The sequence below is a fragment of the Loxodonta africana genome, chromosome 3 (genome assembly GCF_030014295.1).
Source record: "Loxodonta africana isolate mLoxAfr1 chromosome 3, mLoxAfr1.hap2, whole genome shotgun sequence".
Taxonomy (NCBI): Eukaryota; Metazoa; Chordata; class Mammalia; order Proboscidea; family Elephantidae; genus Loxodonta; species Loxodonta africana.
In genome coordinates this window covers 64,269,712-64,287,356 of record NC_087344.1, presented here as the reverse complement: position 1 = coordinate 64,287,356, position 17,645 = coordinate 64,269,712, and the positions used below count along the sequence as shown (strand labels likewise).

The following is a 17,645-nucleotide window of genomic DNA, read 5'->3' as shown; positions in this document are numbered from 1 at the left end:
AGAATTCGGTATCTCCCATAGCTGTCAAAGATTTCATTTTACTTGGATCCACAATCAACACCCATGGAAGCAGCAGTCAAGAAATCAAAAAGTGCACTGCATTGGGCAAATCTGCTGAAATGACCTCTTTAAAGGGTTAAAAAGCAAAGATTTTTAACACTTTAAGACTAAGAGGAGTCTGATCCAAGTCAATCACCTCATATGCACGTGAAAGCTGGACAATAAGGAAGACCAAGGAAGAATTGATGCCTTTCAATTATGATGCTGGCAAAGAATATTGAATATACCATGGACTGCCAAGAGAATGAACAAATGAGTCCTGGAAGAAGTGCAGCCAGAAGTAAGGATGACGAGACTACATCTCACATACTTTGGATATATTATCAGGAGGGATCAGTCCCTGGAGAAGGGTATCATGCTTGGTAAAAGTCATAGAACAATGTGTGATGAGAAACTAGTTTGTTCTGTAAACCTTCATCTAAAGTACAAAACAAAACAGCAATCTTACACAAACTTTCCCAGAGAATAGAAAAGGGGGATTCCTTCTCAACTTATTTTATGAAGTAAGTATAAACTTGATACCAAAACCTGATCATAACATTATAAGAAAGGAAAATTATAGGCCCATCTCTCTTATGAAAATAGTTGCTAAAATCCTAAAATAATATAAAAAGAAAAACATGATGACCAAATTGGGTTTACTCCAAGAATGCAAAATTGGTTTAATAATTGAAGTAAATCACTATAGTACACCATATCATATAAAAAAAGGAGAAAAATAAAATTATCATATCAATGGATGAAGTAAAAAGCATTTGATAAAAGTCAACATTCATTCATAAGAAAAACTTTTAGCAAACTAGGAATAAAAGAAAAGTTCCTTATCTAATAAAGGGTTATTGTTGTTAGGTGACGTTGAATAGATTCCGACTCATAGTGACCCCATGTACTGCAGAATGAAACACTGCCCAGTCTTGTGCCATTCTCACAATCGTTACTCTGTTTGAGCCCATTGTTGCAGCCACTGTGTCAATCCATCTTGTTGAGGGTCTTCTTCTCTTTCGCAGACCCCTGACTTTACCAAGCATGGTGTCCTTCCCTAGGAACTTGTTTCTCATGATAGCTTGTCCAAAGTATGTAAGATAAAGTCTCACCATCCTTGCTTCTAAGGAGCATTCTGGCTGTACTTCTTCCAAGACAGACCTGTTTAGCAGTCCGTGGTATATTCAATATTCTTCACCAACACCATAATTCAAGGGCATCTGTTCTTCCTTGGCCTTCCTTATTCATTGTCCAGCTTTCACATGCACAGGAGGTGAATGAAAATACCATGGCTTGGGTCAGGCACACATTAGCCTTCAAGTGATATTACATACTGCTCAAAGTGAGAAAGGATAGCTACACAAAATATACAGCAAACATCATACTTAATGATAACATACTGAAGCTTTCTCCTTGAGACTGGGAATAAGACAAGTGTCCCAATTATCACCGCTTCTATTCAACATTACATTGGATATGCTAGCCAGCAACAAAAAGAAATTAAAAGTTTGAGTTGGGAACAAATAAATACAACTATCATTACTTTTGGTTGATGTGGTTATATATCCAAAATAATCCACAGGTAAACCACTAAAATTAACAAGGAAGTTTAGTAAGATCACTAAATGCAAGGTTGCACCAGAAAAATCAATTGTATTTCTACATAACAAAAGAAGCAAATAAAAAACAAAATAAAAGGTACCATTTAAAATATAAATAAATGTAAATATAAATAAAAGACATCAAATACCTAACAGTAAATCTAATAAAAGATGGGCAAGTTTTCTATTTTCTCTTTATTGAGAGAAATTAAAGAAAACACAAATAAAAGGAGAGATTTACTATGTCCAAGGATTGGGAGATTCAATGTCGTAATGATATCAGTTTTTTTTCAAACTTCTCTATAGAGTCAACTCAATCCCAGTCAAAATCCTAAGTCTTTTTTGGGTAAAAATTAACAATCTGATTCTAAAATATATAAGGAAATGCCAAAGGCCAAGAATAGCCAGGACAATCTTAAAGAAGAAGAGACTTGGAGAACTTACAATATCAGATAAAGACTTATCATAAACGTAGAGCAATTAAGATAGTGTGGTATTGGCACAAGGACAATGAGCCCAATGAAACAGATTAGAGAGACCAGGAATAAACTCCCAAATATCTGGTCACTTGATTTATAACAAAGGTGACATTGGAATGCAGTGGGGGAAAGAATAATATTTTCAATAAATAGTGCTAAGTCAACTGAATATCCAAATGAAATACAAATGAATTTTGACCTCTACCTCATTTCACATGTAAAAATAAATTTCAGATACATTATAAATCTAAATATGAAAGGCAAACAATAAAGGTTTTAGAAGAAAACACTGGACTATATCTTCATGAGTAATCATAGTAGGCAAAGATTTCTAAAACGGGACTCAAAAACTGCTCATGATAGAGAAGAAAAAAACTGATAAATTGAGTTACATTAAACTACAGAACTTCTGTTCATCAAAAGACACCATTAAGAGTGAAAAAGCAAGTCACATAGTGGGAGGATGCATTTGCAGTACATATATCTGACAAAATATTCATATCCAGAATATGATTCTACAAACTAGTAAGAAAGACAGACAACCCAATATAAATATGAGCAAAAGATCTGAACAGGCACTTCAGAAATGATACGCACATGGCCTATAAACTATGAAAACATATTCAACTTTATTAGTCATCAGGGTTTGAGTGAAGATCTGGGGGGTGGGGAACTTTTCCCCCAAGCCAAGAGACAAAGTTATACTAGGAAATTCTAAGGCATTTATAATATTACAAAGAAAGTCTAGAACATAAAATTCAGTTTACATTCAATGCCTCTAAATGGAAAAAGTAATAATTTGTTTTCAACATTTATTCATTGAGTGATTATAATATAGTAAGTACTGTGGTAATTGCTAAGACCAGTTAAGATCATACATCAAAAAACATTGTCAAAATATAAAGAAGGAGGCATTATGGAATATATCAAGGGAGAAAAAAAAGATTGATCTGGACACCAAAAAATATGGATTCTGTTCCAAGTTTGTACTAAGACATCATGTAATTTTGGACAATCTAGGTTTCAGGTTCCACTTCTATTTTTTTTTTTTAGGATAAGTAATTTCAAAATATTTTTTCCAACCGCCAAAAACTCTGTGATACCAGTGATAAAAATCACCAAAGCTACAACAGCTCTTCCTTTAGAATTGCCTTACATGATTTTGTTTTGGAATCTGAAGCATTACTATAGCACTTTGAGGGCAAATTTTTGGAGATTTTTCCCCCTAGGAACTTATTCATAACTATCCAGTATTAGTTAATTGAGAGAAATCAAGATTTTTAAAAAGTCTTTAATTGAACTACGAGGTTTTTACTGCTAGAAAAATGAAGACAGTCAAGACACGATTTCTATAAGCTTTCTAACTTCTTCAAGGTACCAAAGCCCATTAATATTTGAATCCTTGGTCATTTGTGCTATCATAAAGAATAGGTACATCGGGCATAGTATTTATTTACCTACGAAACTTCATTTAGTGGCAAAAACATGGGTTATGCCATCAGACGGACCTAGGTTTTTATCCCAGCTTTACAACTTACTATCTGTGAGATACTGAACAAATCACTTAAACTTATTAATACTCACCAGGTATTCTCACTTGAATAATAGGATAAAAATAATAGCTCCCAATATTTAAGGTAAACCAGAAATAGGTGATTTACTGTATAAGGAAGGAGGTGCCTGATGGTGTTACAGAAATATGGTAAAGACATGAGAATTGAGTAATCATAAATCAAACATAGCATGTCCAAAACAAAAGTCTGATTTTCCATATCCCTAACCCTACTCCTCTCTCAGACTTTCCCATCCCACTGAATGATGAAGCCTAGGAGTAAAGCTTGATTTTCTTTTCCTTACCATCTCCAACACTGGATTTACCAGCAATTCTGTCAGTGCTACCTCCAAAATGTATTCCTGACCACTTTTTACTGTCTCCATTGCCAACTTGTCATTATCACTCTGTCCAACTGCTTCTCACTGCAATTAAAATAAAATCCAAACTCCTTCCTTCAACCTACAAGGTGCTACATAATCTGGTCCCTGCCACTTCTCTGACCTCTCAGTCTGTACTCCTCTCCTATTCATTCACTGTGCTGTCCAATATGTCTCAACCTGTGCTGTCCAATGTGGGAGCTATAGCTGCTTATGGCTATTAAAATTAAGTTTCTCAGTTACATAATCACATTTCACTGGCCACATTTGACTCCTGGCTACTGAACTGAACAGCACAGAATAGAAGATTTCCATCAGCACAGAAAGTTCAAAGGGACGGCACTGATCTAGGCACATGCCAAGTTCATTTCTACCTCAAGGTCTTTGTACTTGCTTCTCCCCCTCCTGGAATGTTCTTCTGCCAGATTTTGGGATGGCTGGTTCCTTCTCATAATTCAGGACTCAGCTCAAATGAAGTTCCTCAGAGGAACCTTATAAATTTAGACTGGATCACCTAATATGAAAAAGTTCCCCAAACACTCTCTGTCCTGGTACCCTGTTTTATTTTCTTCACAGCGTTTATCACTATCTGTTTCCACCCATAGAATATAAGCCCCATGACAGCAGAGACTACGTTTGTATGTTCACAGCTGCATCTCCACTGATCAGAACAATGCTTGGCACATGTTGTTGTTAGTTGCTGTTGACAGTAGGCTCTGACTCATGGTGACCTTATGTACAACAGAACAAAACGCTGCCCGGTCCTGTGCCATTTTCATGATCCTTGGCACATAAGAAGTATAAAAAAACTGTTGAACAAAGTAGTAAATTAATAAATATTTGAGTTTTGAAATAAAACCAACCCGAATTCCAATCTTCCACTTACCCTATGTAGCACAGTTCTACTCTGACACACTTGGGTCGCCATGAGTCGGTAAACAACTAATTTCTTTCATAAGGGTCAGTAAGAAGCTGGTTCCTATAAGGCAGAGGTTAAAGATGTCCCAAATGTCTAACTTTTCCTAGCTGCTGTATCACTCCATTGTCTCTAAAATCAACTACTCCCTCTTGCCTCAGTACTCTCCCTCCTGTCTTCGAGTTCCCTAATTCACTGCAACGTCTCATGGAACTCACAAACCATATAAAGGAAATGGCTCACACGGTTGTGGAGGCTGGCAAGTCCCAAATTTGTGGGTCAGGCATAGACTTCTCCCTGACCATCAGTCTCTGCCCAAAGACACTCAGCTTTCTCACTTCCTGCACCGGGAAGCCCACTGCACCATCCTGCAAATCTCTGCTGTGGGGTTCTCCTTTTTTGGTGGCAGTGGGCTCTCCTTTCTGCTTTGGAATTGGCTCTCTTTTAAGGCAAAACTGACCAATTCCCTTGGTGGGCCACAATTATCTTATTTGCACAGCCATGGTCACAAGACCACAGCTAGAAAGGCCACACACAAAAGTAACTGCACCATAGTCAGAACCAACTCTACAGCAACTGGTTTTTACTGATGGCAGTTGAGGCAGGCCCTTTTCCTCTTTCCCATTAGATAAGAAGAAACACAAGTCTCGAGTTCCAATTTTGAAGGATTCTATTATGGGGAAAAAATTGAAGCATCAAAAGAAAATGGAAGGAATACATAGTCACTGACCCACAAAGAATTGGTCAATGTTCTACCATTTCTAGAGGTAGCATATGATCAAGAACCGATGCTAGTGAAGGCAGAAGTCTAAGCTACACTGAAGGCAGTGGCGAAAAAAAAGGCTTCAGGAATTGATGGAATTCTAATTGAGATGTTTCAACAAATGATGCAACGCTGGAAGCGTTCACTTGTCTACGTCAAGAAATCTGGAAGACAGCTACCTGGCCAACCTACTGGAAGATATCCATATTTGTGCTCATTCCAAAGAAAGGTGATCATCTAACCAAACATGGAAATTATCAAACAATATCATTAATATCACATGCAAGTAAAATTTTGCCAAAGATAAGTCAAAAAAATGATTGCAGCAGTACATCAACAGGGAACTGCCAGAAATTCAAGCCAGATTCAAAAGAGGATGTGGAATGAAGAACCTCACTGTTGATGTCAGATGGATCTTGGCTGACACCAGAGACTACCAGAAAGGTGTTTACCTGTGTTTTATTGACTATGCAAAGGCACTGGATTGTGTGGATCAGAACAAAACATGGCGAAGAATGGGAATTCCAGAACACTTAATTGTACTCATGAGGAACCTGTTCATAGACCAAGAGGCAGTCATTTGAACAGAACAAGGAGATACTGCATGGTTTAAAATCAGAGAAGGTACGTGTTGGGGTTGTATTCTTTCACCATACTTATTCAATCTGTATGCTGAGCAAATAATCCAAGAATCTGGATTGTATGAAGAAGAATGTGGCATCAGGATTGGAGGAAGACTCATTAACAACCTGTGATATGCAGATGATACAACCTTGCTTGCTGAAAATGAAGAGGACTTGAAGCACTTATTGATGAAGATCAAAGACTACAGCCTTCAATATGGATTACACCTCAACATAAAGAAAACAGAAATCCTCACAACTGGACCAATAAGCAACATCATGATAGGTGGAGAAAAGATTGAAGTTGTCAAGGATTTCATTTTACTTGGATCCACAATCAACGCCATAGAAGCAGCAGTCAAGAAATTAAATGACATATTGCTTTGGGCAAATATGCTGCAAAAGACCTCCTTAAGATGCTAAAAAGCAAAGACGTCACTTTGAGGAATAAGGTGTGCCTGACAGAAGCCATGGTGTTTTCAATCACCTCATATGCATGTGAAAGCTGGACAATGAATAAGGAAGACCAAAGAATTGAAACCTTTCAGTTATGGTGTTGGCAAAGAATATTGAATGTACTGTGGACTACCAGAAGAACGAACACATCTATCCTGGGGAAAGTACAGCCAGAATGCTACTTTGGGGCAAGGATGGCGAGATATCGTCTCATACTTTGGAGGGACCAGTCCCTGGAGAAGGACATCATGCTTGGTATAGGGTCAGCAAAAAAAGGGAAGAATTTCAATGAGATGGATAGGCACAGTGGCTGGAACAATGGACTCAATGATAACAAGGAATGTAAGGATGATGCAGGACCAGGCAGTGTTTCGTTCTGTTGCACATGGGGTCACTATGAGTCAGAACTAACACCATGGCACCTAACAACAACAATTAGATAAGCAACTATTTAAAAATGCTCAAGAGGGTTTTAGCTCAGCAAGCTGTGTTAGGTTTTGACTCTGTGGTAGACATTCTGAATTCTAATTAATAAAGGTGTTTGATCTGCCACTACCTAGCTGTGGAGCCTTGATCTAGTTACCATTCTCTTTGAACCTCAGTTCTCCATTTCTTAAGATGACTCCACTGAATTAGACAATTAGTAGGATCCCGTTGAGTTTTACCACTCAGATTCTTTAATCTGGTTCTTGATAGATAACTGTACTTCTTTGTCTTTCCCTCACAAGAGATAAGAATTTTTTTTTTTAATTTTTATTGTAGTTTAAGCGAAAGTTTACAAATCAAGTCAGTCTCTCACACAAAAATTTATACACACCTTGCTATATACTCCTAATTGCTCTCCCCCTAATGAGACAGCCCACTTCTTCCCTCCACTCTCTCTTTTCGTGTCCATTCTGTCAGCTTCTGACCCCCTCTGCCCTCTCATCTCCCCTCCAGATAGGAGATGCCAACATAGTCTCAAGTACCTACTTGATCCAAGAAGCTCATTCTTCACCAGCATCTTTTTCTATCCCATCGTCCAGTCCAATCCCAAGAGACAAGAAATTTTTAATGTTCAATACAAACCTCCATCAAGGCTCCGGGATGCCCGTTTGCTAGCTGTACGCTCAAAGTGTGGGGCAGGTCTGTCAATCAGAGCACTAGCTTGCCTGGTCTGAGCCTGAGTCCGGCCACTGTATCGAAATTTGGATCCCAGTGCAAGAAATTTAGTTTTGGGAACGGTGTCTGTAGATGTCAGTCTGGAAATAAAATGTAATAATCATATATATATTTTTTAATCATATATTATATATGCTTTCTCATTATTCTGAGGCCATAATGTGATATTAGAAATAAAATCAATAATAAAAAAAAGTTTTGTTAATTCTCATAGTATTCTTATAGTTACTAAAACAAATTTCCAATCAAGCAATCATTATTTTAGTTCTATGTCATTTTTTAAATCAACCAATATAATTTACTTGGGAGTCTATATTAATATCATCTTATATCTCTATAAAAACTATCTCTACAGATAGGGTCTTATGGTTTTCAAAATGCTTTTATTTTGTGATATGTTTACCACATTCCTGTAATATTCTCTTCATTTTATAGCTACAAGAAACTGAATTTCAGAAAAGAAAAGTTACTCGTTTAAGGTTATGGAGCTGTTAAGAGGCTGGACAGTAACAGAGTCTAAGACCAGAGCTCTACTAGAATAATAATTTGGTCAAATGCACTCAGTTAATCCTAGTAGCCTATTTAACAGGTTATTTAGTGTGCTATCATAACTCAGCTAGGAACCCTGCCTTCTTTCTATGCTGTATGTACCCTGTGCACTCTTTTGTCATAGCTTTTACTATACTGAACTGAAACAATCTATTTATATGCCGGTTTCCCTTGTGAGGCTGTGACTTCTCTAAAGGTAAAAAATAAAGACCATGACTTATTCATCTTTGTGTTTTCATTACTGGCATAGTGCCTGGCATGAATTTGAGACCCAATAAATGTTTGTTGAATAAATACATAAATTGCTACACCAAATATTATAAAAAGGGAGTATTTTTTCCCCTTTAGGAGAATTAATTTTAATGTAGTAAATATTTACTTTCTTTTATGTAATGGAGCATCACATTTTAATATATCCTCTTATTTTGGTGCAATGAATTTAAATATACTATTTACAGGTAAATACACTGGCTGCAACAGAAATCTATACCATAGATAGTAAACATTCAAAATAACTTTTTCCCACTCTTCCTTGTTCTTTTTTGAAATTTTTCCTGTTTGATTTTGAGGAAGAGAATGATGGAAGCATAAAGAAACATTTTAATGATAATAATTGAGATTCTTTAATCAGGTATAATGTACAACTGAAATATTTTCCCTGACTTTTCTACCTGTCCATAGTGTTACAGCGCTAAGTACAATATAGAAATACAAATGGAAGGAAAAGATATCAAGGTTGTCTCTTTTGAAAGTCACTCGTTAAGAGTCAAGTTTATTTATGAACAGAACGATATCAGGTCTGGGATTTTGTTCAAAATAATTTGGTGGCAGGAATGACTGGGGATATAGATGAAACAAGGTTGGCCTTGGGGTGACAATTACTGAAAATGGGTGATAGGTACAAGAGGAGTTCATTATTCTATTCTCTTTACTTTTGATATGTCTGCAATTTTTCATAATAAAAAAAAACTGTTTTAAAGGCAAGCTGATGATAACTATATGGCCCTCCTTTCAACACAAGTAATTACTTGTCTAAATTTTAGATTGCATGTTCCATAAGGACAGGGACTAGGACTATCTTGTGGTATACTCCCAACACCTAACATAATGAGTGCCTGCACAAAGAGTAAGCGAACAGAAAATGCTTGCTAAATGACACAATGGGTTCATAATGTGCCCTCCTGAAAAACAGAGCAAATAAAACTTTCCTCTGACTTCTAAGAATCTGGTACAACTAGACTTCAAAGATGGTTCTTTGTGCTCTCTTTTTGGGGTTGATTAGAGCCAAGATAACAACCAGCTTCACACCTTTAACCTTCCAGTATAAGGGGCCCACAGGTATATGTGGAGGTAAGTCAGGGTGCCTCCCCCATTAGACTGATTTTAGCTCCAGTTAGTCAGGGCAATCTCGGAGGCCCTAGTAAACACACGGTCCTATTCCTTACTTCTTCCCTTTTTCTACTGCATGCAGAAAAATGCCTTGGGAATGATTAGGCATGCACTTCAACTCAAAGGGGGAGAACTGGATTCATTCTATCTTAAGATGATCTCACCTGAGCTAAATAAAAGAGTGCCAGCCACAGGAAGAAGAGAATTTCAGTAGGAGGCTTAAAAAAGAAACAAGCATAAGTAATTTAACCTTGAAAAAATACTTAAGTGAGAATAATACCTGAAAAATGTGTGATGCTCTACACAGACTTTCCATAATTTCTTAGCTGCTCGGTAACTGGGAAGTTTAAATCCAATGGTACTTTCGTACTGTTCTTGCTATAAAAACACAAACATGAAATACGAAGTATTATTCCAGTCCCCTCATGTGAACAGTACTGACTACATGATACAATACCAGAGGAATATGGTGCTACAGAAGAGGCCACTGTGAATAAAGAGAACGTTGCCAGTGCTTTCTGTATCATTTAATATCTATAAAATATCATTTGAAATGTTTTCCTACTTATTAAAAGGAATTCACTCATTAAGAGTGGCTTTTTCCAGAGCAAAAAGCCAAGGAATACATCTTATTTTTATTCAGAACACACACACATACACACACTGGACATTTTTCTGAGTCATAATTAAAGTCACCTTTTGATTGTCCAGACATTGCTCTTCCTTAGTCACTGTCCGCATTTGGGATGCCAGGCTACTCAATCATCAGCACATGATTTGTCCAAGCAATCAATATTGCTATACAGCAGGAGTTAATAATAGGAACTAAAGATTTTGCCTCAAACACAGTTTTTTAATTATTAAATATTTTATCTTTTTTTCCTTTGATTGATCACTACTTTATCTAGATATCTATTTGACTAAACCAAACTGCATCTGGCCGGGGCTCCTAAAATCACTGTCCTGGTGGTCTCTTGCCTCTTTATCTCTGCCTTAGACATACTTTACAGGACAGAGACTGACGTTTATTGAGGGCCTACTATTGTTAATAACACTATGATAACACTATCATCTATATTTTTACAGGTGAAAAACCTGAGGCCTGGGAAGTTATCTGCTCAGTCTCACAGCTATTAAGTGGCAGAACCAGGAATTCACTGTTTCCACTGCACCATGCTACCTCTAAATCATCTCCTAAACAACTGTAGTCACCACCTCTCAAAATCCTACTGTTGTTCCTGACTACTTTCTTAAATAAAAACTTTGAATTTTTAGTATATGTTGTATAGTTTACATTTATAAAAATCAAGGACTGTCCCATTTTCTTATTTATTAATGTTTGTATGTATATGTTTATTTACTGCCTTTCCACATTAAAATGTAAGATTGTTGAAGGATGGGACTCTTTAACTGCTATATTCTTATCACCTAGAATACTGCCCAGTGGCACAAGGGAAGTCCTCGATATTTGTTAACTGAATGACTCTTGGATTTGAAACTCCTTGAGAGAAGACACTGATCACTCTGTGCTAGGCACAGTTAAATAATTATAGTGATATAATGATATCATTACAATGATCATCATTACCCCAAAATTTTAAGGGTACACATCCAGTATTTTCCATGCTCAAATCATGAGCCATTTTTCACCAGCAGATGGTGACACATACACACAAAAGCCACCCTACATGCGTATGGGGGCTTTCCTGTTTATAGCTTTCATGGATGCCATCTCATTTCATCCTCAAATCAACTGTAAGGGAGGAAATATCCCACTTGAAAGATAAAGAAGCTGAGCCTTAGATTTGTCCAGAATCTTCTGCTAGTAAGCAGCAGAGCAGGACCTAGAAGTTTTAAAAGAAAGTTTGATTCCACTATACCATGACAGCATTTTCATAACAGCCTTTTAAAATATACAAGTTAAATTTGGCCAGCATCAGTACATCCTAAAACTTGACCACAGACTAATAACTGAGTTATCTGGCATAAAGTTGAAATTCAACTCGTAAAAATGAGAACTTGGCCCTAGAACACATTCCCAGTAACTATTAAGCACTATGCGTACAAATAAATCGTAATTATACGAGGTAAGGGGTTAATGATATAAAAACATGAGTAATTTAACCCTACAAGTAATTTTAAAATCTCATGCTAGTCAATTTGAAAATATTTTTCTACCAAGTTTTTACCTGGAGTAAATAAGAAGCAAATTTATCAATCCCAGTTTCACTTTTGGCCACAGTATGTTTACTTACAGGAAGAGAAATATCTAGAAGACCAGCAGTAAGGAGGAGAAGCATCCCAGGACTGATTAATTTAGAAAACAGAATTATCAGCCTTTAAATAGCTGGCTATAGAAATCTCTTAAGTGACATAACAAGGAAAACAGGAAACGAAGAGATGTTTTAGGCCTGGTCTGTGCTAGATTCAGGAGGAAGAAACAAGGATTCTGTACCTCTCCAGGCCGAATCTTGATGAAAAAACTGCTACGTTTGTATGAAACCTTCAGCACTTTGGGCCAGGGAAATCGGTTAATTCTCAGCTTATCTTTGTAAACCAGAAGGCCACTAGAGCAAACACCCAGGATGATATCCACTCCCTCTAAATCCTGAAAGAGAAAAACATTAGCATTTCAATCTTCAGCAAAGTGCTTAACATATTGGTGTCTATTATTAGATAATCTGAAGATATCAACAACCAAAAAGTTATAAGGCATACATCAAAAAATAAGGTTTAACCAAACAATCACAATCCATAGGAATATTCAGTCTATGTAATAATTTTGTTATTACACGATATTTTAAAAAAATCAATGTTATTACCTATCACAAACTTCTTAAAAATGTCCTAATCTGACTCAGTAATTCTATTTGTATAATCTATTCCAAGGAAATAACTGAAATTACAGACAAAGCTTTATACATGAAAATACTGTGTTATGTTAAGAGTAGAAAACTAGATATAATCTAAATATCTAAATAATAAAAAAAAATTATTCTGCACTCATATAGCAAAATACGATATGATCATTAATATAGTTACATAGAATTTTGGAAACATGGAAAAATAATTATGCTGTAATGGTAAGTGAAATAAAGGATAAAATTACACATACAATTTGATCTTAATATAAAAAATACACAGAAGTAAGATTAATACACCAAAATATTAACAATAGTATTCTTTAGCTGGTATGATCATGAGAAATTTTGCATTTTAGTTTTCTATACTTTTAAATTATGATATAAATGTATTTTTTCATTTAAAATAAAAATACTAATTCATGTAGAAAACTCAAAAAAATACAAAATATGTAAAATATAAAGAAAAATTTTACCCCTCTTCCACAGTCTTAAGCACTCGCTGCCAACTAAAAAGGTCAGCAGTTCAAATACACCAGGCGCTCCTTGGAAACCCTATGGGGCCGTTCTACTCTGTCCTATAGGGTCCCTATGAGTCGGAATCGACTTGATGGCAACAGGTGTGGTTTTGGTTTAATAACAGCAGAAAGATTTCCAGGATTATCCCATTTTCTAGGCATATATAGATAAAAAAAAATAGGAATGAATAATACCCAGATACATGTGTGCATGCATATCCTTTATAATCAGGAAAAAATTACAGTCCAGTCCCTGAGGGCGAAAACTGTAATTTGATCATCTCTGTTATCACCCGAGATACTGTTATGGAGAACACACTTGGAAAATATTTACAATGAGTTTGTTTGTTACCTGTCCAAATTATTGTTCATAATTTATTATGACAATATCAACAAATTCTTTGTTTCTGATTTAAATCAATCTTTACTCATGTAGGTGGATAAATCAAGGAATTTCAAGGTATTTTAGTAATAACATACATTAGACTTAAATTTTCAACCATTGCTGTTGTTAGGTGCTGTCAAGTTGTTTCCAACTCATAGCAATCCTATGTACAACAGAATGAAACACTGCCTGGTCCTGTACCATCCTCACAATCGTTGCTGTTTGAGCCCATTGTTGTAGCCACTGTGTCTCTCCATCTTGTTGAGGGTCTTCCTCTTTTTCGTTGACCCTCCTCTACTTTACCAAGCATGATATCCTTCTCCAGGGACTGGTCCCTCCTGATAACATGGCCAAAGTATGTGAGATGAAGTCTCACCATCCTCACTTCTAAGGAGCATTCTGGCTGTACTTCTCCCAAGACAGACGTATTCGTTCTCCTGGCAGTCCATGGTATATTCAATATTCTTTGCCAACACCATAATTCAAAGGCAATTCTCCTTCAGTTTTCCTTGTTCATTGTCCAGCGTTTCATGTATATGAGGCGACTGAAAACACCATGGCCTGGGTCAGGTACACCTTAGCCCTCAAAGTGATATCTTTACTTTTTAACACTTTAAAAAGGGGTCTTTTGCAGCAGATAAGCCCAATGCAATACGTCATTTGATTTCTTGACTGCTGCCTCTGTGTGCGTTGATTGTGGATCCAAGTAAAATGAAATCCTTGACAACTTCAATCTTTTCTTTATCTATCATGATGTTGCTTGTTGGTCCAGTTGTGAGGATTTCTGTTTTCTTTATGTTGAGGTGTAATCCATACTGAAGGTTATATAGTCTTTGATCTACATCACTTAAGTGCTTCAAGTCCTCTTCACTTTCAGCAAGCAAGGTTGTATCATCTGCATATCACAGGTTGCTAATGAGTCTTCTTTCAATCTTCATGCCACATTCTTCATATAGTCCAGCTTCTCAGACTATTTGCTCAGCATACAGACTGAATAAGTAGGGTGAAAGGATATAATCCTGACACACACCTTTCCTGATTTAAAACCACAAGGTATGCCCTTTTCTGTTTGAATGACTGCCTCTTGGTCTATGTACAGGTTCCAATTAAGTGTTCTGGAATTCTCATTCTTTTTAATGTTATATATAATTTGTAATGATTCTCACAGTAGAATGCCTTTGCATAGTCATAAAACACAGGTAAACATCTTTCTGGTATTCTCTTTCAGCCAGGATCCATCTGATATCAGCAATAATATTCCTTGTTCTACATTCTCTTCTGAATCCAGCTTGAATTTCTGGCAGGTTCCTATCAATGTTCTGCTACAACTGTTCTTTAATTATCTTCAGCAAAATTTTACTCGCATGTGATATTAACGACATTGTTTGATAATTCTGCATTCTGTTGGATCACTTTTCTTTGGAATGGGCACAAATACCGATATCTTCCAGTTGGTTGACCAGGGAGCTGTCTTCCAAATTTCTTGGCATAGATGAGTGAGCATTTTCCAGTGTTGCATCCATTTGTTGAAACATCTCAATTGGTATTCCTGCAGTCTTGTTTTTCACCAATGCCTTCAGTGCAGCCTGGACTTCTTCCTTCAGTACCCTCAGTTCTTGTTCATATGCTACCTCCTGAAAATGGTTGAGCATTGACCAATTCTTTTTGGTACAGTGACTGTGTATTCCTTCCATCTTGTCTTGATGCTTCCTGTGTCATTCAATGTTTTGCTCATCGAATCCTTCAATATTGCAACTCGACTCTTGAATTTTTTTAGTTCTTTCAGCTTGAGAAATGCCAAGTGTGTTCTCCTCATTTGCACATTTCACTATAATACTTTACTTTGTCTTCTCCAGCTGCCCTTTGAAATCTTCTGTTCAGCTCTTTTACATCATTATTTCTTCCATTCGCTTTAGCTACTCTACATTCAAGAGCAAGTTTGATAGTTTCTTCTGATATCCATTTTGGTCTTTTCTTTCTTTCCTGTCTTTTTAATGATCTTTTGCTTTCTTCATGTATGATATCCTTGATGTCATCCCACAACTTGCCTGGTCTTTGGATATTAGTGTTCAATGTGTCAAATCTATTTTTGAGATGGTCTCTAAATTCAGGAGGGGTACACTCAAGGTCATACTTTGGCTCTCGTTGCCTTATTTTAATTTTCTTCAGCTTCAATTTGAAATTGCATATGACCAATTGATGGTCTGTTCCTTAGTCACCCCCTGGCCTTATTATGACAGATATTGAGCTTCTTCATTGTCTCTTTCCACAGATGTAGTCGATTTGATTCCTATGTATTCCATCTGATAGACAAGTCAGTTATTTCATTCACTATTAGTGACTCTGAGGGAATATCTGCTTTTCTTTTGTTCATGAATCATGTACATGCACACATCTTACTCACTGAAGGAATCAACTGATATAAGGAGCAATATTGCCACCCCCACCACCCTAAAGCCTCTGTGAAATGTCAATGGACTTACACCTCACCTACCTTCACAACACTCCCTCTACAACTGAATAGCAAAGTTGGAGAACAGACTGAGCTTCAAGTCTCCTTGGAAGAAAAGGGATCTCATAAAGCTAAGCTTCTGCATCCACCAAAAAGGCTTTTCTTAATAATTAAAAAAGAGACACTAATTCATTTTTACCTTGTCTGTCTGCACATAAAATTCCAGGATAAGCATTTATATTCTTACTTTGGTCTTTCAATTTTAAAATACATTTACTGCAACCTATCGCTATCATAATCAGCAAATAATTCCTGCATAGTCACTGAGTGTAGGATAAAATATACTTCACTGCCTACTTATTTATCATCTAATCATGCCATTCTGCAGTGGTAGCTGCATATCCTATGTACATGTGTTTAAGGCAACAGACCACATGTGTCTTAGCTCATGAGTTCCTGCAGGCCAGGGCTTAGGGCTATGCATACCACCAAATATACACATACAATAATAATTCTGTTTTTTTTTTTTTTTTTTAAATGGTAAAGTCGTCTTCTCTTCAGAAATCATTGTTGGTAAGAAATCAAGGTAGGTAAGTATAGGAGTTAGAATCCCTGGATGGTGAAACAGTTAACATTCTTGGTGGCTAACTGAAAGGTTGTCAGTTTGGGTCTACCCAGAAGTGCCTCAGAAAAAAGGTCTTCCAATAAATCAGCCATTGAAAACCCTATGGAGCACAGTTCTACTCTAACACATATGGGGTCATCATGAGTCAGAGTCAACTTGAACTCTGGTTTAAGTATAGGAATTGACTCTATTCCTGCATAAACTCAGTATGACAAAGTCTCAGATTCTTATAATAATTGATGTTGTTGTTGTTGTTAGGTGCCGTCAAGTCAGTTCTGACTCATAGTGACCCTATGGACAACAGAACAAAACGCTGCCTGGTCCTGCGCCATCCTTACTATTGTTGTTATGCTTAAGCCCACTATTGCAACCACTGTGTCTATCCATCTTTTTGAGGGTCTTTTCACTGACCCTTCACTTTAGCAAGCATGATGTCCTTCTCCAGGGACTGGTCCCTCCTGATAACATGTCCAAAGTATGTGAGACGAAGTCTCGTCATCCTCGCTTCTAAGGAGCATTCTGGCTGTACTTCTTCCAGGACAGATTTGTGTGTTCTTCTGGTAGCCCATGGTATATTCAATATTCTTCACCAACACCATAAATGGAAGGTGTCAATTCTTCTTCAGTCTTCCTTATTCATTGTCCAGCTTTCGCATGCCTATGAGGTGACTGAAAATACCATGGCTTGGGTCAGGCACACCTTATCCCTCAAAGTGACAGCTTTGCTTTTGAACATCTTAAAGAGGTCTTTTGCAGCAGACTTGCCCAATGCAATGAGTCTTTTGATTTCTTGACTGCTGCTTCCATGGGTGTTGATTGTGGATCCAAGTAAAATGAAACCCTTGATGACTTCAAATAATTGAGGTTAGGTATGTTAAATTATTGACATTATC

General features: G+C 36.8%; 1 protein-coding gene across 6 annotated transcripts in view; it reads right to left on the bottom strand.

Annotated features, from left to right (window-relative positions):
- EPB41 (erythrocyte membrane protein band 4.1) overlaps positions 1–17,645 on the bottom strand; it is a 223,027-nt gene that overhangs the window by 50,914 nt on the left and 154,468 nt on the right. For all 6 annotated transcript variants that reach the window (XM_064281587.1, XM_010595142.3, XM_064281589.1 and 3 more), the window contains exons 9-11: positions 12,367–12,519; positions 10,192–10,289; positions 7,881–8,053 (exon numbers count right to left, since the gene is read on the bottom strand). In XM_064281587.1, coding sequence (XP_064137657.1) covers positions 7,881–8,053; positions 10,192–10,289; positions 12,367–12,519 — 424 coding nt within the window. The remainder of the gene's footprint in view (positions 1–7,880; positions 8,054–10,191; positions 10,290–12,366; positions 12,520–17,645) is intronic.